The sequence below is a fragment of the Dendropsophus ebraccatus genome, chromosome 3 (genome assembly GCF_027789765.1).
Source record: "Dendropsophus ebraccatus isolate aDenEbr1 chromosome 3, aDenEbr1.pat, whole genome shotgun sequence".
Classification (NCBI taxonomy): Eukaryota; Metazoa; Chordata; class Amphibia; order Anura; family Hylidae; genus Dendropsophus; species Dendropsophus ebraccatus.
This window is the reverse complement of record NC_091456.1, coordinates 150936351-150959921: the sequence shown is the minus strand read 5'-3', so window position 1 is coordinate 150959921 and position 23571 is coordinate 150936351. Positions and strand designations below refer to the sequence as shown.

General features: G+C 40.3%; 1 protein-coding gene across 8 annotated transcripts in view; it reads left to right on the top strand.

Annotated features, from left to right (window-relative positions):
* Positions 1-23571, top strand: part of MCTP1 (multiple C2 and transmembrane domain containing 1) — a 528068-nt gene that overhangs the window by 455551 nt on the left and 48946 nt on the right. For 7 of the 8 annotated variants that reach the window (XM_069962926.1, XM_069962934.1, XM_069962931.1 and 4 more), the window contains one exon: positions 17733-17786. The exons of the other annotated variant lie outside the window; for it this stretch is intronic. In XM_069962926.1, the coding sequence (XP_069819027.1) occupies positions 17733-17786 (54 nt within the window). The remainder of the gene's footprint in view (positions 1-17732; positions 17787-23571) is intronic. 8 annotated transcript variants of the gene reach the window in all.

The window sequence follows — 23571 nt, the reverse complement described above, 5'->3', positions numbered from 1 at the left end:
TTGGGATAAAGGGGCTATAGAGACAAAATATAAACATTGTTGAAACCAGGACACCTGAGGCTACACAACAATTTTTTTTTTTTTTAACTATATTTTTGCCGCATTGACCACAAGTCCTCTTTATTGCAGAATCAAACTACAGAGGGTTGGCTTGTTAATGTGTGACCCTAGACTAGGTCTGCATAATAATACACAACAGGAATTTTTAAGTTCCTTCAACAATAATTTATATTTGTGAAAAATAAAATTCAAATATCGATTAATTGAATGAATGAATGAATAAATGAATGAATGAATGAATAAATAAGTAATGTATCTGAGACCTTAAAGTAATATTACATGACATTATATTCTATAAAGCAGGGAAGGGGAACCTTTGGACCTTCAATTTCTTTATGCCTGGAGAGCCAAGGCAAAAGCTTTGGCTGTCCAGACATGATGAAAATTGTAATTTTGCCACAGCTGAAGAGGCTGGAAAGTTGTTTTTTTTTAAATAATTTAACTCCAATTTCTATGAAAGTATTTCATCATTTACCCCCAAATTTAATTGGATCTCATCTTACAAGTGCTCTACCCTACTATCTATAATTCAGATTGTCAATCCTATAAGCCTACCTTAGATTAGGATCAAGGAAAGCATAAAAGTAGTAAATTGAACTAGGATCAATGATGCCCAACTTGTGGCCTGATGGGACCCTATGGGCAGGCACATTATATTGTACTGCGGCCGTCTCCAGAACAGTGATAGGCATGGGTGATCTTTTACATCAGGCGTCTTGTGTGCTCAGTTACAAGGTCAGATAAAAGATTTTTCAAAATACCTAGTGTATATAATAACTTGGTTAAAAAAAAACAACAACTGTTATTCACCCTATTCTGGTATAGTGCATACTTGCGCCAATAAAACTACCAACTAGTAGTCGAAAACATACTGTAGCATGTGAGACCTTTGTGGCTTTGTCCTCTAACATTGACATTTTTTTCTTACATTTCTCTATGTTCACATGAACAAAGATTATTTATCTGTGAGCAAATCTATGTTGCATATATGTTTTCTGCATTTACATAAAGACTTCCATTCACAATACATATATGTCCTATATTGTGTATACACTACAATGTCTTCTTTTAGAGATCTCCTATATATATATTCATGTCGCACAATGGTAATGATCCATGCAGAGTATAAAAGCGCAAAGCTGATGTAAAGCAGACCAGTCATGATGGGACACCTTCCCCCCTTCTTCATTACTGGTTCACCAATGAGACTGATAATTCGGCTGCAATGTAAAATAGCTCTATTTGAGCTCATTTAGCAAATCTCAGAAACTGCTTGCAGATGCCAGGATTAATTTGGTTCAGATCGACTTCTCGAAAAGGAAGCCTATAATTAAGTTATTAATGAACACTGTATGTATGGATGATGATGATGATGATGATGATGAGCTAACTGACAATGGAGGAAGAATACGCACACATATACATATAGATCATCTTATGCAATATTAACATAGTAAAGGAACTATACACATAAACCATGACTGATACATATAACATCTGATCAACTAAAGCTAAGTGAGGCTGTGTTGACATCTGTGTTGGCGTCTCTGGTGCTGTCAGATATGATTATTTATTTAAAACTATGGTTAAAAACTACTAAATCTAACAGACCCAATTATATGTCAGAGGGGTCCATTAGACACCAGAGATATCCGTGGAATAGTGGATCCAGCATCAGATTCATGGCTTTGGTGTAAAGTGGAAACTATCTCCATATATATATATATATATATATATATATATATATATATATAATAATATATACAGTGGTGCCTTGGATTACGAGCATAATTCGATCCAGGACCGTGCTTGTAATCCAAATACACTCTTAAACCAAAGCAGATTTTCCCATAAGAAATCATAGAAATGCAGACAATTGGTTCCACACCCCAAAATAATCATTTATTATGCTGAATAACATGTAAAACAGATGAAACAAACATTCAGAAACAGCAAAATATGTGATATTATAAGTTACTGTACAGTAATTAAGAGGATGGGAAACACAAGGGTGGACAGAGACTGCAGGGAGCATGAAGGAATGAGCAGGGCAGATGTGGGTACATACATGCAGCACTCTCTGTCCGGGGAGAGGGGGGTTACAGATATGAAAAGACCTCCACAGTCCTGTCCCCGGATGTAAGCCCCAACCTGAAGTGGATCTGCTATGATTTGGAAGGTGAGGGAGACTTCCTGGGTCAGAGTACAGGGATGTAGACCCCGCTATGCAGACCATGCCCCTCATTCACTCGCCCTCCCACCGAGTACAGGGAGCTCTTAAACCAAAGCAATGCTCTTAAACCAAGTTACTCTTAAACCAAGGCACCACTGTATATATATATATATATATATATATATATTGCAAACATTTTTCCAATACAATATCCAGACTTTGTCCAGATTTGTTACCCACCCTTACATAGTTGGGCTACAGCATGTTGTTTCATGAATTTACATGAACCTAGTCGTATATGGCTAATATGTAAAAATAAATTTCAGTGCCTGATCTTTTTGTTTTTCTATTGAGAAAAAGAATAAAAAAAAAGAATAAAAATGGACACTACGCATGAAATACGATAGATAGAAAATCTGTCACATGACATCTAGTCTGGATAAGGAGGTGGTCATCTCAAAGAAACACATTTTTGGAAAGTTTTTACTACAAGGCTGTTTTTTATTGGTTGATCTTTTCCCAGCATTTAAGTTTATTTATTTTTTTTTTTTATCGTTTCTAGTAAGATCCTTCGTTGTGCCCATTCTAAAGGAAAATTGAGTTGAGGAGTTTGAGACATATCTATGTACAGTATATGGCTATGTTCACACAATGTCAAAAAAAGAGAAATAGCGTCCACCTTCTCTATTTAAAAAGACGCTATTTTATGGACTTTAATGCAATGCATTGAATTCAATGGAATGACAGGCGTCCAATGCACACAGTGTATAAAATGACGGACATTCTCTGTGCGGACAACAAAATAATGATCATGACAATTATTTTCGGACGTCTTTTGCAAACAGTGGACGTTATTTTTTAGTTGTTCACACACAGTTTTACTTTTTTTTAACATTTTTACTATTAAATTTAATGGACTTTCAATTAAAGACTAAGCAAAAGGCCAATTTGTCCACCTGAACTAGAATAATGTACTAACAGCCGCCATTGCACTGACAGGCGCCCAAACAGCTAAATGACGGACGTTTTAAACTCAAAATGACAGATGTAATTTTTTCTTTTAAAAAATGGAGATGAAAGAACATTGTGTGAACATAGCCTATATGTATTACTATACTATATCTGTATATAATGCTGGTTTTATGTACAACATTAGATGTGCATATATTACATGTGCTAATGAAGTAAAGTATTAAAGCTTTTTTTTTATGCATATTAGATTTCTATTTTTTTTTTTTTATCCAAATGTTTTTGTGTTTTATTGGTTCCTCTTAACAGTAGGGTAAAGTTTTCAGGCGATCACTTAATAAGAGTACTGGGGCAGCAGCAAACACACGACATGCAGTACTTATAGGTGTACACATTACTGACACAAAGTGAATTAGCTGTGGTTTGTTCTTGTACTGCTTGAGCAGCTGAGCGCTGTGTGAATATCGAGCTGACATTAGTCCAAAGGTTACACATCATTCCCTTCACAAAAGGGTATTTACTTTACAAGCGTTACAGATATGCCTAGTGCACTGTTAATAAGAATGTAGCTGTTGATCACATCAAGCTTGAAGTGCCATTCATCTGAAGTCATCAGATGTCCACATCAAAGAGACGTCCCCTATTAAAAGTCAGTGAATTACAATACAGTGACTGAGCAGCAGATGAAATGTGTTCTTCACGCAAGTAATTGTAATTGAATGTCTATGACAAAATCAGGATATTTCCAGTGCTAGTGTGCTAATACTCTTCTTTTTATTCTGTCACCATTTGTTCTCCATTGCGGTAAGGCTTTCATACTGGGAGCTGATACTAATTATTATTATATCTAGTCCCTGTATGCACAGTCATTTACCTGCCTGTGATAGGCCAAGGACATTGGTTTTAACACTTTTATTTAAATGAATAATCCAAATGTGTTTATAGCATTTCTATGTGGTAAGCTTTGGCTGTATTAAAATATATACTCGATATATATAAAACGATAGGAGATAGAACAATATATATACATATAGGAGATAGATAGATAGATAGATAGATAGATAGATAGATAGATAGATAGATAGGAGATAGATGAACAGAGGGAGAGACAGGTAGATAGATAAAATGATAGATAGTAGATAGAACGATAGATAGATAGATAAATGAAATTAATGACTGTTACAAGAAATTGTTGCCAAAAATTCATGACTAGAATGTTTCATTAATAACATTAGCATCAATGTTTGAGGTGGGAAAACCGATTTCATTCATTGGTTGTTCAATAAGTATTGATTCCAACTTTGCACCATTTTAAAGATTTCCCCTTGCAGTCATTTATTGGAGATAGAGGCATTTGAAAGATTTTATTTGAAATGATCCTGACATCTTTTCTTTCAAATCTTTGTTTATCATATAATTTTTTTTAAAAAAGACAACATAACACACAAATATTACAAATACAACAATTATCCATTTTACCTAACAAAACATTTGTATCCAAGCGTTCGAACACATAGGGGGAGATTTATCAAGGGGTGTTAAATTTATACTGGTGCAAACTACCCACAGCAACCAATCACAGCTCAGCTTTAGGCAGTGCTGAAAGGACAGCTGAGCTGTGATTGGTTGCTGGGGGAAGTTTGCACCAGTCTAAATTTTACACCCTTTGATAAATCTCCCCCATAGGCAACACCTAAGCTCCTCCCTAATACTATAATTGTTTACCCGACACATATACACAACCCCCCCCCCCCCCATCTCTAGGAAGAGAGATACAAACACACCAAAAAAAAAAAAACTTACATATCTGTATGTTTATAATTCTCTACTCAATCTATGAGCGAACACAAAAATTGTGATTCCAGCAACCGACTCCACGGATCTCACCTATTCTGAAATCCTGACATCTTTTTATATAAAACTGGTTAGTACACATAAGGCCATATGAGCCAGTCACCAGTCAGTGTCCATGTATGCATAGAACATTGAAACCATCTTGAAAGCCACCATCTTGGATCAAGAGCAAGTTTTAACAATGGTCGAGGTGGTCATGAAGCATGTCATAGAATTGTCCCACAATTGCCGCAATCGGATTTGCAATATCTCTTGAGGATGAAACAGAAAGTTGCTTTGTGTTCAGCACAATGAACAACACATTGAACATGTCAAATAGCTGTGCATCATACGGAATGTTCCCGGTTGTTGTTGCCATTTTCGGTGTTGATAACTTTCGAACTACTAGAGATATTGCAAGTCTTACAGCAGTCAATTTCTGAGATAAATCTAGTCTTCTCTCATATGCTACCAGACCACCTTCCCATTGGAACAACTCACCCTTGATCCAGTATGACAGCTTTAAAGATGGCATCTATGTTCTGAACATAGCCTAAAAGATAGGCCCCTTCACCCATTATTTGCTGGTGTATTCAGATATGTCATTTTACTTTTTGTTTCTGAAATAAAAGGGTGTCCTGAGACTTTTGGGTCACCCTGTACACTTACTGTACGTCTCGTAGAGTAACAATGTGCGTATGTTTACACATTTGTACCCATCCATATCAACCAACTTAATCTCTTCAGATTGTTGCTTCCACTGTTTGATTTCCTAATTCCACACTAAAAATGTAGTCCACTCTGCAGACAATGGGCCTCATTTACTAACTGCCTTATTTTTAGGCCGTTATGCTGTCAGTTGTGTCTGTTTTTTCATGTTAAATTTATTAATGTGGAGCATGCACTATGTAAATCTGGAAGGTTTTTCACAGGGCAAAACTAATACCCGACCACCCTGCCACTCCAGAAGTGGCTGGTTTTCGGGCAAAATTTTACGGGTTTGATGGGTTTTCCATCAGGATGTGTGGCACACCTTTATTAAATATGTTGGAACACTAAACTGACAGGGAAAGTGGACAAAAAAACCATCAATTTGCTGCCGGGAACATGTTAGTAAATCAGCCAGAGCAGCTGAGTAAAGTTTTTTGCTAACAGGTTTAAAAAGAACTTGTAATTTATTCATGTAAATCTGCTAAGCAATCAAGTGGGAGGTCCAAATCCATGGTTGACAGTTATCTGTGTATATGTGTGTATATAAAGACTGCCTATATGACCTCTTAGCCCAGAATGAGCAGAGATTTACATGAATTTAATGCAAATGTACCATCTGTAAAATCGCTTTAAGTCTTGCACATAAATAGCGCACGGGAGCCGCTGCCGCGTTCCTCTTTTTAAACTGCGGTCCAGTTCCCGTGTATGGTGCCATTCTGAAGCACTGGAGGTGGGCCCGCCCGCCTCCAGTGGGAGGAAACCCGAACCCTTCTATGATAGAGCTCCTTTGATTATAATGGAGCCGCATCATCAACGAAAGTTATTGCAGATCTTTTCCCAACAAAATATACACTGTATCAATCTGCTCAGCTCCTCCTGTTCTCTATCAGACTGTCTGCAGATTGGACTGCACTTTTAATAATACAGGTTCCCTTGAAAGAAGAACTTCTCCAGGTTTCTTTCAAGATTTTTTTTTCCTGGATGTGCAACTAACTTTGCAGTCTTTCATTTATTGTACTTGTTATGCAATTTCAGGCCAGGTTCACATTACGTAAGACACTGGTTGTTCTGTGATCGGCCATGTCACAGAACGGCCATTGTCAGTGATGATCATCCCGGGCATCCCTGGGCATGCTGGGCATCCACGTTCGCCCCCATCCCAATTCACCATAGCACGGCATAGCTGGAGCCGCACTCTCCATTGAGTGACCTGTCTGGCTTGTGCAGCCGTTATTCAATGAATAGCGGACGCACAAAACTGACATGTCAGTGTTTTGTGCAACCGCTAGCGATCCCGGACGGAGTGTATACTATGGGGTACATTTATAAAGTCCGGCGTTTTCTGCCTGTTTCCGTAGCGCAGACAGTACAGAGATTTATGTAGAGGCAGGCTGCCTCTACATAAATCCCGTGCTCACCAGTGTGTGCGCCAAGGAAACCTACACCGGAGGTTTCTGGTAAATTTTTTGGCGAAAAAAATGTTAAATGAAGCGGACCCCGTTCCGCCCCCACCACATCCCTTCCCCGCCCCCCTTGTGGACCGGGCGAAAAATTGCCAGATGCAAATATATTTTCGCAAAACAGCCATCTGGCCGTTTTCCGCAAAAAAAAAAATGCCATTTTGGCTTGATAAATGTCCCCCTATGTGTATACACTCCGGCCATAATTGCATAGACGGCAGCACAATATGTTTCCTATTAATCATAGCCGTTGTTGCAAATTGCACGTTGTGTGAACATGGCCTTAACTTGTGAGTGTATGAACTACTCATACTGGATGTGCTACAGTATTACATATAAGGAATAACACATTTTCATCATAGTGTGCAGGACATTGGTGACCTGGGTGAAGAGGCGCCACCCTCTGTGTACTATATGCAGACACAGGCAGTGTATAATTGCATCAGATTGTCTCATACTCTGAAGTCAGTATCACAGGTCAAAGCCTTAAAGAAGGAAGATTATGCAGATGTTAAGCTTTGAGGGTCACACCTTGGCACAGTTATAGAGGACTGTTTGACAAAAACCTTATGGATTTTAGGTGGAGGTCCAGCAGAATGACCTGTGAAGACATTGCAGCTATCAGCTTCCTTTCAGACCATCAATATCCAGGCTGTCTTTATGACATGTATTCACATAAGTACAGTAAATCCAATGACATACAAACACATGTTGCAGTTAGTTGAGGCAAAGACAGGAAAAAATTATCTTAATTAACTCCAGAAAATAAGTTCTCATCCAGCCAGTCATAGATATAGTTGTGCAGTTTATTAAATGTCCAAGTACTAACATCTATTGCAGAAACATGGAGTGCACTATGGAAATTTAGAGCTTTTAATATTAAACATTTCATTCTTTGTCACCGTATTAATAATTTACTTCTGAAAAGCTGAAACCTCCTCAGTACAGCTCCATTACCAGAACGAACAGCCAATACCACAAATAAGCCTATAATGTCACTGTATAACTTCACTTTACCATACAGTTTTTCAGCTTTTTTAATACAATGTTGTTTATAAACAAGAAATTTCAGCATGTACAGTACAGACTCATTTATGGCTATTACCTTCCATCATTTAGCAGAATTCTTTTAACTAGTTCTTGTGTATCTGGGTTTCTTCTGTATGTACCTATTGGGGATTCTGCTTGTTTCTTTAGACACTTTATTTTAAAGTTTACTTACAGGGGTGCTTCCAGATTTACAGATTTGTAAATTACTTCTATTAAACAATCTCAAGCCTTCCAGTACTTATCAACTGATGTATGCTCTGCATGGAATTCGTTTTTTTTTTCAGTTAAACACAGTGCTCTCTGTTGCCACCTCTGTGCAAAGCAGGAAAGGTTTTCTATGGGGATTTGCTGCTGCTCCTGTACTGCTCTGTGTATAATCATGACTGGAATTGTAGTTTTGCAGCTGGACCGCCACACGTTGGGTTGAGTTTTGACTTCTAGCAGGATGACACAAAGTGGGGGCGTCCAGGGGCGTAACTAGAAATGACTGGGCCCCATGGCAAACTTTTCATTCCCCCTCCCCCCCCCTTTCCAACTGACCACTAAGTTGTCAAGTGTATTCATAAATGGAAGTGCTCGTCAGGAGTGCTTGCAATTAAAGGGACATTTGCAGAACCAGGGAGGCCTGCTTGGCCACCTGGTGCTGCAAATGAAAGCTCAGGGGGCCCAGTTTATTGCAGGAGCAGGCAATGGGGCCTCCTGATGCAGTGATCTCCATAGCAGCCGCTATGGCTGCTACAGTGCTAGTTACGCCCCTGGGGGTGTCAAACTCAAATACACAGTGGACCAAAATTAAAAGCCTGGACCAAGTTGCAGGCCAACCTTTATGATATTTAGTTTTAAAAAATGTACAATTAAGGAATACGGGGGTGCTGCTGTTTTTGCAAATATATTATAATGCATTGCTAAGTGGGTCTAGGACCCTAGGACCAACTCTAGGGGTACTATTACACGAGCCGATGGGGGCCTGGTAATAGCTGTAAACAAGCACAGATTGATAATCTGCCAGATAGGGTCAATTTGGCCGATTATCGTTCCGTGTAATAGTACCCTCAAATCTGGGAGAGGGAAGGCGTAAACAACCTTATTATTACTCTTGGCAGAAAAATGGTAATAGACAGGGAGCTACAAGGAGAAGCAATACAACTGGCCTTTTTAGTGTGCAGTTTCTAAGGTATGATAAGTATAGTTAGGTAGAGGACAGGATGGAGGAAAGGTTAGGAGGCAATGCTTACCAGCGGCAGGGAGAACGGATTGCAAAACGCAGTGTGATCCAGCCTTATCCTTATACATTTAATAAGAATTCTATTGCATAGAGGATTCTGTTGTATACAGCATCTACTCTGTGATCGCTGCCACCTAGATCCCATCAGTAGGGATTGTATTTGTTAGCCCTTAGCTCCGGTAAGCCCTCAGCTATTTTCCCCATTTAAACAATTTGTAAATCCGATGCTCATCAGCTTCTCTGTGTAAGGATAACTCCGCATTACAGACAGTACACAATGTAGGACAAAGAAAGCCATAGTGAATAAGATATGCTGCAAGATCTCTTACTGGTAAAAACTGAGCTTTGTCCTTTTACAGAAAGAGGGGAGGTGGCGTGCCATATATCATTGTGTTCTTTGTTTTATCTTAAAATGTCATTTGTATTAGTTTTACATTCAGGGAATAGAAACAAGCATCAGATTCCTTCAAGACCTTCCACCAGTATGTGGCATATAAGTCTGTGACAAGTGACATTACAGAAGGTCATGTCACTTGTAACTGCTTGCATTAAACCTGTCTGATTTCCCATGTGCCCAGCCTTTGTTTGATTAATACTACTTTATCCTATCCTAGATATAAGAAAGCCCTATCTAAAGCAAGCACTGTACGCTGGGTGGATTGTTTCTTCCCCAGTAATAATTGGTGCATAGTGCAGTGCGGCGCGCAGGCAGGGCAGAGCTTATTGCAGCACATTCTACTAGGTACGAGCATTTTAATCCAGTAGATGGAGACACTTTACAATATTAGTAATATCGGAGAAAATAAGAGTTTCACAGCCTATGAAAATTGTTGTATTGAAGTTATTCCTAATTTCTGATGCCTAATGTAGCATAGACCAGACTTATTACTTACAACATGATTCCAGCAGTTGGTTTACAGTATACATCTACAGTATAGTTAATGCCATGACCCTATAGCCAGCCGCATCCCACAGACAATAAAAACAAACTGGTGCTTATCATAAAGTACTTAGGGTTAGAGCTGTTCCCTATGCATCTATTTAAGGGGCATTAACCCCTTATCACTATCTGCTGTGTATTTACACCTCTATTGGCCGTGTCATGTAAAAGCTTTCATGGCTGGCACTGGAGTTTCTGCAATAGCAGCAGGAGCCTCACTATAAGCCAGTCACAGTAGAGCCAAGCACCCAATGCAGTCCTTGTCCCAGCCATTTACCCTTGTACATGTCATGGTCAATAGTGCCCAGGGCATCTGAGTGGTTTATAGAGGTAAGGGACTACCTGCCTGGCCCACCTGCCCTATTGAAGAATGCCAATGGGTTATCATGGCAGCCAGATGACTAATAAAGACCTCCTTGTCTGCCATCTTACTACTACTATCAGGCTCTGCCAGGGCTGTTTAGATATATTACACTGCAATATGAAGGTATTATAGGAGATTGCATGCTTGAATCCCCAAGTGGCATTAAAAAAAAGTATAATAAGGTGTTAAATTGAAAATAAAATCCCTCCCCCCTTGCTGCTGCATTATGTAAAAGAAATAAAACAATTAAAATACAAACAATGTCAGGATTTGTGTTTTTTGTTCATCACACCTGTCAAAGAATGGAATAAAACATGATCAAAAAGTTGTATGTAACTTCAAATTGTACCACTGAAAATGACAGCTTGTCCTGCAAAAAACAAGCTAGGCGCAAAGATAGAAAAATAAAAAAGTTATATCTCCCTGAATATCCAGACAGAAAATACGGGTGTGAGCATCATGGCCCCTTCATACAGCTGATCTAAAAAGCTGAATAGCATATTTAAACATTTAAAGGGCACTTCATTTTTTATATATTTTTGCACACCTGTCACTAAGGCACAAGGCTTACCTACGTCTGTAGGTTAATCTTTTAAAGTTTTTTGTTCCTGCTCTATTTCAGTGACTACCCACATGACCTGGTCGATCCGCATCTCATAAAGATACATAGGTGGCAGTAACTTCTAATCTATGTAATAGAAACTGTAGATAACAGAAAGTTATAGACCAAGTCACATGAGCATTAATTAGGGTGGAGCGGCATCGGCAAAAAAACTATACAAACCAGAGTGCTACTTTAAAAGGGTTATCTAGCCTTCTTTAATCATAAAAGGCCATTAATATTAAATTAGTTGATTGAAGGGGCCATGATGCTTGTACCTGTATCGCCATACTTTTAGTACTGGTGGTGCAAGGTACTGCAGCTTTGTCCAATTCAAGTGAATGGCATAATGCTGCAGTACATGTCACAACAATGTAAGTATCGTTATGCAGGTGTGAGCACTGGTAAGTATTAAAGAGGCTGCAGCATTCATATGAGTGATGCAACCACTTTGAACAGATGATTGTCAGGGGTTCCGGGAGTCGGGCCACAAAACGATCTAAGATCGATGGTCTATCATGAGAGTAGGCTGTATATAATATACGGCTGGAAAAGCCATTTAGAAGCAAATCTACCGTAACTTCTCTTGTGTATTTTCTTGTAGGTATATTTTAGTAAATTTTTTCCCTAATGTAAAGTGATGTACTTAGGGGAAAGGCATTCTCTGTCCAAGTTTTTGTATCAGCAGCTCTTAAGACTTCAGAAGAGAAGGATTTAGGGGTAGTTATTACTGACAACCTCAAAATGAGTCACCAGTGCAGTCAGTCGGCAAGGAAACTAATCAAGTGCTGCACTAGGAAAAGAAGTAGGAAAAGAAGGAATCTGATCCCACTTTACAGAGCTCTAGTGAGACTACTTTTTATAGCATGAAATTTCATTGAGAAAGCTTGCTTTATTCTGCCATTCGAAAACAACAGTGATATAGTACAACCTGGTTGACCAAACATGTTAATGAACAAGTTCTTATTCTATTATGTATTTAAGGCAGTAATTAGGGGTGAGCGAACCAGCCGAGGTTCGGGTTCGCATGAACCTGAACTATCGGCTTCTGATTCCCGCTGTCTGCCCACTCAGTGGAGAGGGGGGATATAACCTTGAGGACTGCCTTAAAAACTGGGATACAGCCATAGCCATTGGCTGTATCCCAGTTTTCTAGGCGGTCCTCAGGCTGTATCCACCCTCTCCACAGAGCGGGCAGACAGCGGGAATCAGAAGCTCATACGAACCCGAACCTCGGCCGGTTCGCTCATCCCTAGCGGTAATAACCAGCGCTGATGATGTCAACAAACAGTTAGATTCTGGTTTTAGGAAATTTGATTAATTAAGATAAGATGAAATTCTACAATTTCCAAAATATTGTCTTGCATCAGTTCCTCACAATTTTATGATGTCTGCTTGTCGTCGTTCAAATGGAACAGAGACAGAGCTTTCTTCTGGTCATGGGCAGGCCCGGACTGGCAATCTGGCGGGCCGAGCAAATGTCTGGTGGGCTGCCCCGATTGCCAATCCCAGAGGCCGCCTGGTCCGCATGTTAAAATTTTGAATTAATATAAACCGATAGAGCAGCGACCGCCCGCCGCCGAGCTGCTTGTAAATGTTCCGTAGAGGGCTCCAGCTCCACACTCAAATATAGTCACTGGTCCTTAATAGGGTTTCCTTAGGTTAGACCAGGCATGGGGAACTTTCGGCCCTCCAGTCAGTAGCGGACTATAATAGGGCCGTTTCGGGCAGGACCCCAGGGCCCTGAGCTCCTGAGGGGCCTATGGCCCCCCAAACAGACTTATGTTCAGTCATAATTTGCATAAAAATCGCTGCTTTTTACCACAATTGTTCACAAATCAGGGCAAAACTGCAGCCAGGAAACAATGCAGTAACTTTCGAGAATATATTGAAGGACCTTATCATGTGACAATGATGTCATCACAGGTCCTTTACAGGCTGCATTATGGAGGAAAAAGAATTAAGTTAGTGCCACCATAGTTACAGTGGGTTGGGGGGGCCCAAGCTTGGTGAACAGCCCAGGGCCCATAGTAAAGTTAATCCGCCCCTGCCTCCAGCTGTTGCAAAACTACAACTCCCATCATGCTTGGACAGCCTTTGGCTGTCCAAGCATGATGGAAATTGTGGTTTTGCAACAACTGGAGGGCTGAAGGTTCTTCATCCCTGTGTTAGACATTTAATTAAAGAACCAGTCATTGACTATGACTGACACACATTAGCTTCATACAGTGTCATGAAATGACATGTCAGTGTCCGGCCGAAGGACGGCCATTAAATAGCCCATTTGCTCACACAATCCCAGTAACCGCGCACTTTTCTCGTAAGGCATCAGGGATAAAATAGGCAGCACTTTGAGCTGACATTTAAACTGTCATTCCCAGCTTGCCCCATGTTATTTTGCCTGTAAGAATCGTTCCATCTCTTAAGTATATGGAATCTGACAGGAGACTCAATAATTTCACTACTTTATAAAGTCATTCCATCCCCTCGCTGACCCCTTTGCCTCTGAATTCCTTGATAAATGAAAACATTTACAAAAAGCACCACATCCCGTGACAAAAAATAAACTTCATCTCCCTCTCTTTTATATTTCCAAACTGCGAGATCATCTGCGGCTGACATATAATTTACTACCTTCCCAGAAATCACCACATTTTTTATCCCTAAAGGTCTTAAGGGGCGATTCGAATGACCTTCTCACCCCGGATAAGATGGACAGGAGGCAGACAACATTATAATGTGCAGCATGTATTCTTGATAAACACCTCTATCATACCGAGGTGAACCAGCGCATTTATCCTGCAGGTCAAGACCCACAAAGCTCTCTGGATGAGAATCTGAAAAGACTCTGAAGACTGTGCCAGCTTCTCAGCATGCACTGAAAGCCGGTGTCAGGAATAGTAGCCTATTAAAGGCATCTGGATGGAACAAATCAAAATGGACAAAATAAATGGGGACAAATTTATCAAACTTTTGTGGCTGCAGCAATTACTGCAATTTTGTGACCAAAGTGTTGTCAGAATGGAGGTTTACATTCACTCCAGCCACTTTTTTAAAATTGCTTTTTCTTTTCAATTTAATTCCGAGCAAGTGTGTGTTGTCAGAGGATTCAGCCGCCTTGACGCAGGTCGAAAAAAGGAGACAGAAACTTTGTGGACTTTTGCAGATGTTGTTTTGTTGGTTCGTCTAGAGATGAAGTAACTTGGAAATATATATTTAAAAAATTAGATTGATGTAGATCCACCTCTTATGTGTGGAGAAGTGATTGAATAACTGATGCATCTTAGGATGCGTTTACACAGAGAGATTAATCTGACAGATTTGTGAAGCCAAAGCCAGGAACAGACTATAAACAGATAACAAGATTTCACGTCTTTTCAAATACATTCCTGGCTTTGGCTTCAAAAATCAGTCAGATAAATCTGTCTGTTTAAAGACACCCTTACATTTATCCATTTGCCCATAAATTGAGAACCACCATTTTGCACTACCTGTGTTGCTGCCTGGTAGCATGACTCCATCACTTATACAAGTAAATGGATGGATGTTTTCAACTTTGCACAGTAATGGCTACTTGTGACCCTATTCACCGGTATGAGTGATGGTTGCACAACCAGGCAGTGGGTTAGGCATTGAGACACAGTGGTATATATTGGAATGATATATATTGGATCAGGAGAAAAATGAATAGAGTGCAAAATATCTATATGTTATCCACTTCTACTTAAAGGGGTTATCCAGCGAAATTCTTCTTCTTTAAAATCAACTGATATCAGAAACTTATATAGATTTGTAATTTACTTGTATTAAAAAATCTCAGGTCTTCCCATACTTATCAGCTACTATATGTCATGCAGGAAGTGGTGCATTCTTTTCAGTCTGACACAGTGCTCTCTGCTGACATCTCTGGCCGAGTCAGGAACTGTCCAGAGCAGAAGAGGTTTTCTATAGGGATTCATATAAAACCAAGGCAGAGTTCCTGTCTCAGCCAGAGATGTCAGCAGAGAGCACTGTGTCAGACTGAAAATAAAACATTTCCTGCAGGACATTTAGTAGCTGATAAGTATGGGAAGAATTGAGATTTTTTTAATAGTAAATGCAATTTAAGTAAATGCAAATCTATATAACTTTCTGATATCAGTTGATTTGAAAGAAAAAGATTTTCGGTGGACAAGCCCTTTAAATCAACTGGTACCAGAAAGTGTCAGAGATTTTAGTTTACTTCTATTAAAAAATCTCCACTCTTCCAGTACTTATTAGCTGCTGTATGTCCTGCAGGAAGTGGTGTATTCTTTGTAGTCTGACACAGTGCTCTCTGCTGCCACTTCTGTCAATGTCAGGAACTGTCCAGAGCAGTAGCAAATCCCCATTGAAAACCTTTCCTGCTCTCTAGATTGGAAAGAATACACCACTCTCTGCAGGACATACAGCAGCTGATTAGTACTGGGAAACGTGACATTTTTTTAATACAAGTAAATTAAAAATCTCTGGCACTTTCTGGTACCAGATGATTTGAAAGAAAAAATTTTTGGTGAACAACCCCTTTAATCCCAAGCAGTCACTTCCTTGTAGAAATCAGCTAAAATGTAATCAAGGACCTGATGATGCCAGTGATTTCCCCCTTTACCTCTATAGCAGCTATTGCTGGGACTGTGAGAGTATGAAAAGCTTATGCTGATTTTGGTCTCTGCTCTCTGCCATCTGTTTTACCCTAATGCAGCAGGATCATTCACAGAGTTATGTTACACTGCAGAAATAATGCCACAGCACACAGTGGCATCATTATGTTATGTAGTGATAGTGCACCATTTGATACCCTGTCATGGGGTAGGGATAATCACAGCAATTACATCTCATAAATCATATGATCATGTGCACCCAAAGTTCTCAGTGCTGAAATAACGTACCCAACGATATCATAATAACACTGGTGCAAAGTCACCATGAACACTGACATCACAGCTCTGAAATATAATAGTATGGGCATAATGCACACAATAACATCAAAGTGGAGGAATAACATGCACCGTGATGTCACCCTATACATAATGACTAGAGATGAGCGAACCTCGAGCATGCTGGAGTCCATCCGAACCCGAACTTTCGGCATTTGATTAGCGGTGGCTGCTGAAGTTGGATAAAGCCCTAAGGCTATGTGGAAAACATGGATATAGTCATTGGCTGTATCCATGTTTTCCAGACAACGTTAGGGCTTTATCCAACTTCAGCAGCCCCCGCTAATCAAATGCCGAACAATCGTGTTCGGATGGACTCTAGCATGCTCGAGGTTCGCTCATCTCTAATAATGACATCTTAAAACGGGCATGACCTATTGACAGAATAAAATTGAGCCCTGCAAATAGGATCATACAGAAGCATTAATTATGGGGGTATTTGATACAATCTTCCAACATTGAATTTACAACACCAAGAAAAAGCCATAGAATTATGGAAATTACAGGGTCGATGTTAATAATATGCAAATAATAAAACATAGAAAGAAAATATTCAAAACATCTTGATTTAGTCAGTATCGAGTATACACACATATCAGCTTTACTAGGCATTGCTCCCACCTAGCCAGAATCCTGCTCCACACTGATTATGGGCAACACCCTGAAACAGCTGTATGGGGGATGGATACCTGGCCTTGGTTTTTCCCTTGTCAATACACTGACTTATAGGGCCACTTAATATGGTTGTTTTGGCGGTTTCCCTACAGAAGCCACCCCTTGCCTGGGTCCTTCCCAGAGGGATATCTGGCTAGTCCTGTGTTTTGAGACTCTTAAATGAGGCTCCACAGGCTCTTCTTTTGCACACACATATCAACATCAATGAGGTTAATACTGGTTGTGTGGGAATATTCTTCATACGCTGAATGAACTTGGGCACTCGAATCACTTGTCATAATATTCGGGTGCGTCAAAATTATTACAGCCTGAACGCTCAGCGTTACATGCAGGGGATTAAACGCCGAGCATTCAGGCTCGAGTAACATTACCGAACCCGAACATTCTGACTAATTAGCATCTTTTGGGCAATTTCCAGGTGCAGCCTTAATAAATTTCCCCCTTTATAAGTAGCCGATTACTCCCTGCTGCTGCCATAATATAAAGTGTTATACGATCAGCACATATACCGATCATGGCATAAAACATGGGGAAAGAAGATAAAAACGCTACAACCTGAGGGCGTTTAATGGAGGAAAATATGCTTTATCTTATGAATATTTTCTAGGTTTTTATTTCGAAGGCTAAAGTTTTATCAGTCGGAATGTGTTGTGGAATTGATTGCCTTTTGCTTGACAGACACATACAGTAGTAACATGCTGGTGTTTTGTCCGCAGGTAATGGAGGACATGCTGGAGGATGAGGAAGAGGAGGATGACAAAGATGACAAGGTAATTATCCTTCTGTACACATGGGTACCTGAGGTTATCAGAATGTAAGCATGACACAGACAGAGGGAGACGGAATTGAAAGGTTTCAGGCCAGAACATTGGACGCTCTGTTTATCATTCTAACAATGCCCCTCTACCGCGTAAGCTATAAATTCATCTTTTTTTTTGTCTAGAGCCGGGTCAAATATTTTATTTCTGCCAAGAACAAATATGATTCCACCTGTCTGGAATGTGATAGCTTTTCTGATGATAATTGCACTGACAACTGAGGATGAAGGACAAAATATGTGTCCTGCCGCAAAACTTACACACATAGCAGACTTGGCTATGAAAAGAATGGGATAAATTGCGGGGATGACTATGAAGGGCTACATACAGCCAAAGAGCAGTACCGTACATCATTGTGTCTTTGTGATGGTACAATAAGGAGTAGTTCTTCCATGTGGTGTCTTTGATGTACAAGGCAATAACTATAATGGCCTCTCATCCCATGGACAGACAGTACACCTAACAGGCCATAGTGACACATTTATTAAATAGAGCTATTATATACTGCCAGTGGAGGCAGCTCTTCTTTATTTGATATGTTATATATATAGCAATAGTCAGAGAGCAGACAGTGAAGACTAGGACTGTGGTGTATGTATAATGGGCGGGATAGCAAGAAGATGGAAAAGCCCACATAATAACAAAAAGGCCCACAAAAATAAAACAAGAAGAAAACACAATAAGAAAATAGAGACAGATTAGTTAGGAAGTGCACGTTTTAGTACCTGGTTCAGTGAATAAATGTAGGTGATACGTTCGCTTGAGACTAGACTAGGCATAAAAAAATAAAAATAAAAATGGCCAAATTAGTGCATGGTGTTTTTTGACTCAAAAACGCTGTGGCCAGATGTTAGCTAAGAGGAGTGGGGAAATGTGAAATGCAATAACCAAACTATCTTTTTGGGTTTCGTGTTTTGTTAGGAAATTTAGGATTTTTTCAGCTATTTCTTGCAGTTTTGCAGCAGGCTATGCCTTTGGGTGCGTTTTTCAAAAAATGTTGGCATTTTACCCTATGAACTTACACAAAAGGTAAAAACACCATAATTAATGCCATTCTTATAGTATATTGGTATTACTACCCCCACACCCCCAGTTCTTCAATTGAAAATAATGGAATCACGTGGTAAAGATCAGATGACTTAAAAAAAAAAAAAAAAAAAAAAAAAAACGCCTATACTAATTTGCACTAAAATGGGAAACTGCTGGAAAAACGCAAAAAAAATGGCAATCCTTTTGGGCATTTTATGGCTTTTTGGGTTTATGGGTTTTTTTTAGCCTAAGAAAACGCTGTGCCAAATTTATTTCTTAGTCATGCCCTAAAGGGATTAAACCAAGGTGCAAACTTATCTCCTATCTACAGATAGAGCATAGTAGGGGTTCAACCATCACTGATTGTGAGAATGGAGGACAGTCGTTCCCCAACTGAAGGGATTGGCAGCAAGCAATCTCCATTGTCAAGCACTGAGCTTGGCAATTCTTAAAAGCCCCCTAGAAAATATATGGGGCACTGACCACATGTATATGTTACTGGATCATTCTTTTTTTGGGGAGAACAGTTGCCTTCTGTTCTTGGGACCTGTAAGGGATCTCTGCAGTCGGACCCTCACTGATTAGCTATGTGTCCCCTATTCTTTGAGTAGGGTATAACTTTGCATCTTGATATAGACTTGGAGGGTAGACAGTTTTCTTCCGTTTAGAAGTTTGCATATGCTATAAAAAAAAAGCCTATACCTATAAGTCTTTAATGCATCCTCTTATGCCAAGTTGTTAAAAATAATATTCAGTAATTTCTTCATAATGTAAGAGCATAACTCCATTTCTTCCAAATCTTTAATGTACATGACATGTGACCCAGTATAATGATATTATATTTGTCTCTCTTTATGTATGTAGTAAATTGTAGGCATTAGGCATGCATGTGGTTGCCCAGCTCTCAAGAGTTAAATTTTTAGCTCCTCTGTCGACACATGACCAATTCAACCACTGTTAAAAAAGAGAAAGAAAAAAAAAGCATAGAAAAGAGAAGCAGAAGAAAGAAATACAAGCCTGTTTCCACAATTCATTGTGTCAGGATATGATAGCACTTGCATTAGTCGTCCTTGAGGGAATATGAAAACCAGAGGGAGGAAATTAGAGTGACCTTGTACCACAAAAGCTATGGATTGTGCTAGCAGGACTACTTTGCTGCACACAAGAGCGCAGTGATAAAGGTCTGGAACTGTCTGCTTTTTTACAATACCCCAAATCTCTCTGCTGCTGGAAGAACCTTCAAAAGATGAGATGTTACAATTAAACTTTTGAAGACTGTTGCTTATATTCATAAAAGTACCGAAAGGTCTTCTTCTGCAGCACGACTCGTTTTAGGAGGCTTTACCCTCTTACATATCCTTCTTATGTATCTCCTTAGTAGTCAAGTACTGTATTATAGCATTGATCAGGGTTAGGAAATTAGATCATTATAATAAGCTAGGAGACATAGCCTTAAAATTAAGTTTTCTAGGTCTTTTGTGGACTAAGGACATAAGTGATATATACGTCATAGCGGTGGTGTGGATGACATTTATTATCTAGGGACATCTGTGGATTCCAAAGATCAAAAACTGAACAAAATGGTTCCAGCCCTTGATGTTCATCAGTTGGAAATAACAAAGGCTTATGTGATGTATGCAAAACCACTGGCAATTCACTGACTTTACTATGCTTTATTGGTTGCACTTTGGACCTTAGGTCTCCGTAGGACTCGCCAAAGCACATGAGCGAAGCAGATGGAAATTCGTTTTGTGAGCTTTGCAAATTTTTGGTCAAACTTGCTAAGATTCAAGAATCAAATCTTAATGAATTTTCATATTACAGAAGGGCAAATTTGTTAAAGCATGTTGTTGTAAAAGTTTCAAAAATAGGAAAATCACAATGTAAAAAAAATGTCAATCAGCCAGTCAATCATCCAGTATCTGCCATTCCTCTCCTCTCTGTCCCTATATTTCTCTGTTAGTCTCTCTTTGCTCTGCTCTAACTGCCTGGTGCCATCCTGCTCTCTCCTCCACACACAGCCGACTGGCCACCTCCGTTACCAAACCGCCTTATATAGATGGGGAGGTGCTGACATCACAGAGGGGCCTGCAGCTGATTGGATGGGTGCTAGAAATTATGGTTAATCCCTTTCTCCCACACAGTGACACCATTACTGCCCAATGCAATCACAGATCTACTAGATCAACGATTATTTATCTTGTGTGTAGGGCTACATGAGCTGGATCATTTGTCCGTCCTTATTCGTCGACAAACAAGGATTTTTAAACATATTTGTGACCCATATTTTTTGTTTCCTCATTGCAGGGTCTGTTACACAGGGAAATCATTGTAGTAAGGCCCTTAGGCTATGTTCACACACAGTTTTTTAGAGTGCATTTAAAGGTGTAAAATATCTGCTATCACCCCCAAAAAAGCATCCAGTTTACATATGCCCCCCCCCTCCTCCATTGAATTGCATTAATGGGAAAAGGTGTGACAGTTCACAGATAGTTTATATATAGTTTACAGATCAGCTGTAATTCACATTCCATATGGCTGGCATAGTTAGGTAGCTGTTGGGGTAAGGAGACACATGGTACTTTTCATATCTGATTGGGCTTCCAGAACACAGAAAAATACTTTTATTCTCTAGTACAAGGAGTCAAAGTGGTGTCCTAAGCTCTTGAGAAGCTGCAAACTGCAATGTCTCCTCTCTCACCCCTTCCTGGTAGATTAACACCTGGAAGTTGAGTCCCAGACAGGATCAGGTAGGGAGGTGGGAGTAAAGGCGTTACAGCTTGCTGCACTTCAGGAGCTCAGGAAAGCCTCTTTGACTCTTTGTACTTTATTAAAAAAAAACATTTTCTATGTTATTGAAGAACAGTGAGATTTATGAAAGGCACCATGTGTCTCTTGACATCAGTGTCAGCAGTTTGGACTATGATTACAGATTCCCTTTAAAATAGCAAGCAATGACCTGATTTGCACAAAACACTTACAAAAATCCTAAAATAGAAGTGGCCCATAAAACATAAATGTGCATAGAAGCACTAAAAAAAAAAAAGCTTGAAAAATTAAGGCGCATTTTGCTACTTCCCAGTCCCCAAGTAGTGTTGATCCTATTCCCTCTTGTATTTCCTCCTCTTCCCTCTCAATATTTGAACCTGTAACAGAGGAGGAAGTCTCCAGACTCCTCTCCTACTCTCATCCCACCACCTGCCCTAGTGACCCTATTCCCTCACACCTTGTCCAGTCTCTCTCTCCTGTTTTCACTACTTACCTTACTAAAATCTTCAACCTCTCCCTTTCCTCTGGCATCTTCCCCTCGACTTTCAAACACTCCACCATCACTCCATTACTGAAAAAACCCTCTCTAGACCCATCCTGTACAGCTAATTATCGACCTGTCTCTAATCTCCCTTTTATCTCCAAACTCTTAGAACGTTTGGTCTATTCCCGCCTAACCCGCTACCTCTCTGACAACTCTCTCCTTGACCCCCTTCAATCTGGTTTCCGTCCTCACCACTCTACAGAAACTGCCCTTACTAAAGTCTCTAACGATCTCCTCTCCGCCAAATCTAAAGGTGACCATTCTCTGCTCATCCTCCTGGACCTATCTGCAACTTTTTACACTGTAGACCACCAGCTCCTCCTCTCCATGTTCCGCTCTATCGGCCTCAAGGACTCTGCTCTTTCCTTGTTTTCCTCCTATCTCTCCGACCGCTCCTTTAGTGTATCATTTTCTGGCTCCACCTCATCTTCTCTCCCCCTTACAGTTGGGGTTCCTCAGGGATCAGTCCTGGGTCCTCTCCTTTTCTCACTTTACACTTTACCTATCGGACAAATCATCAGCAAGTTTGGTTTTCAGTACCATCTCTATGCTGATGATACCCAGCTTTATACCTCCTCCTGTGATATCACCCCCGCTCTTCTACAGAACACCAGTAACTGTCTGTCTGCCGTCTCTAACGTTATGTCCTCCCTATTCCTAAAACTAAACCTTGCTAAGACTGAGCTTCTTGTATTCCCTCCCTCTGATAACCGCCCCCCACCTAACATCTCCATCTCTGTCTGTGGTGCAACCATAACCCCTACACAACAAGCCCGCTGCCTTGGGGTTATGTTTGACTCAGATCTGTCCTTCACTCCTCATATTAAATCTCTTTCATGTTCCTGTAATCTGCATCTAAAAAACATCTCTAAAATCCGTCCCTTCCTTACTGTTGAATCTGCTAAAACTCTTATTGTCGCTCTTATTCATTCCCATCTTGACTACTGTAATTCCTTACTAATCGGCCTTCCTTCCTCTAAACTCTCCTCTCTCCAGTCCGTTCTCAATGCAGCGGCCAGGCTCATCTCCCTGTCCAGCCGCTATACCGTGCGTTGACAACGTTGACAGCTGCATCTGAATACTTACTGCAGCCGTGCCCTGGTGGTCTAGTGGGAGAAACGCCTGGTGCCGGCCGGAGTCTGCACAGTAATGGCGCTGATCCCGGCTCGGCATTCTATTGTTTTCAGCTGCAGCAGCCGAAAGCAATAGAGTGCCTATCTCATTGATCTATGCCAGTGATTTTCAACCAGTGTGCCGTGTGCCGCGGGGAAAGTTCCCCAAACTATGGTGCCCCTGCAGATCGCCCCGCTGCTGCTGTCCGCCTCACCTACTGACCGCCTGTAGCGCCCGGACGTGCTCCTCCTATCCAATCAGCGGAGACCGGGAGCGTGGTGC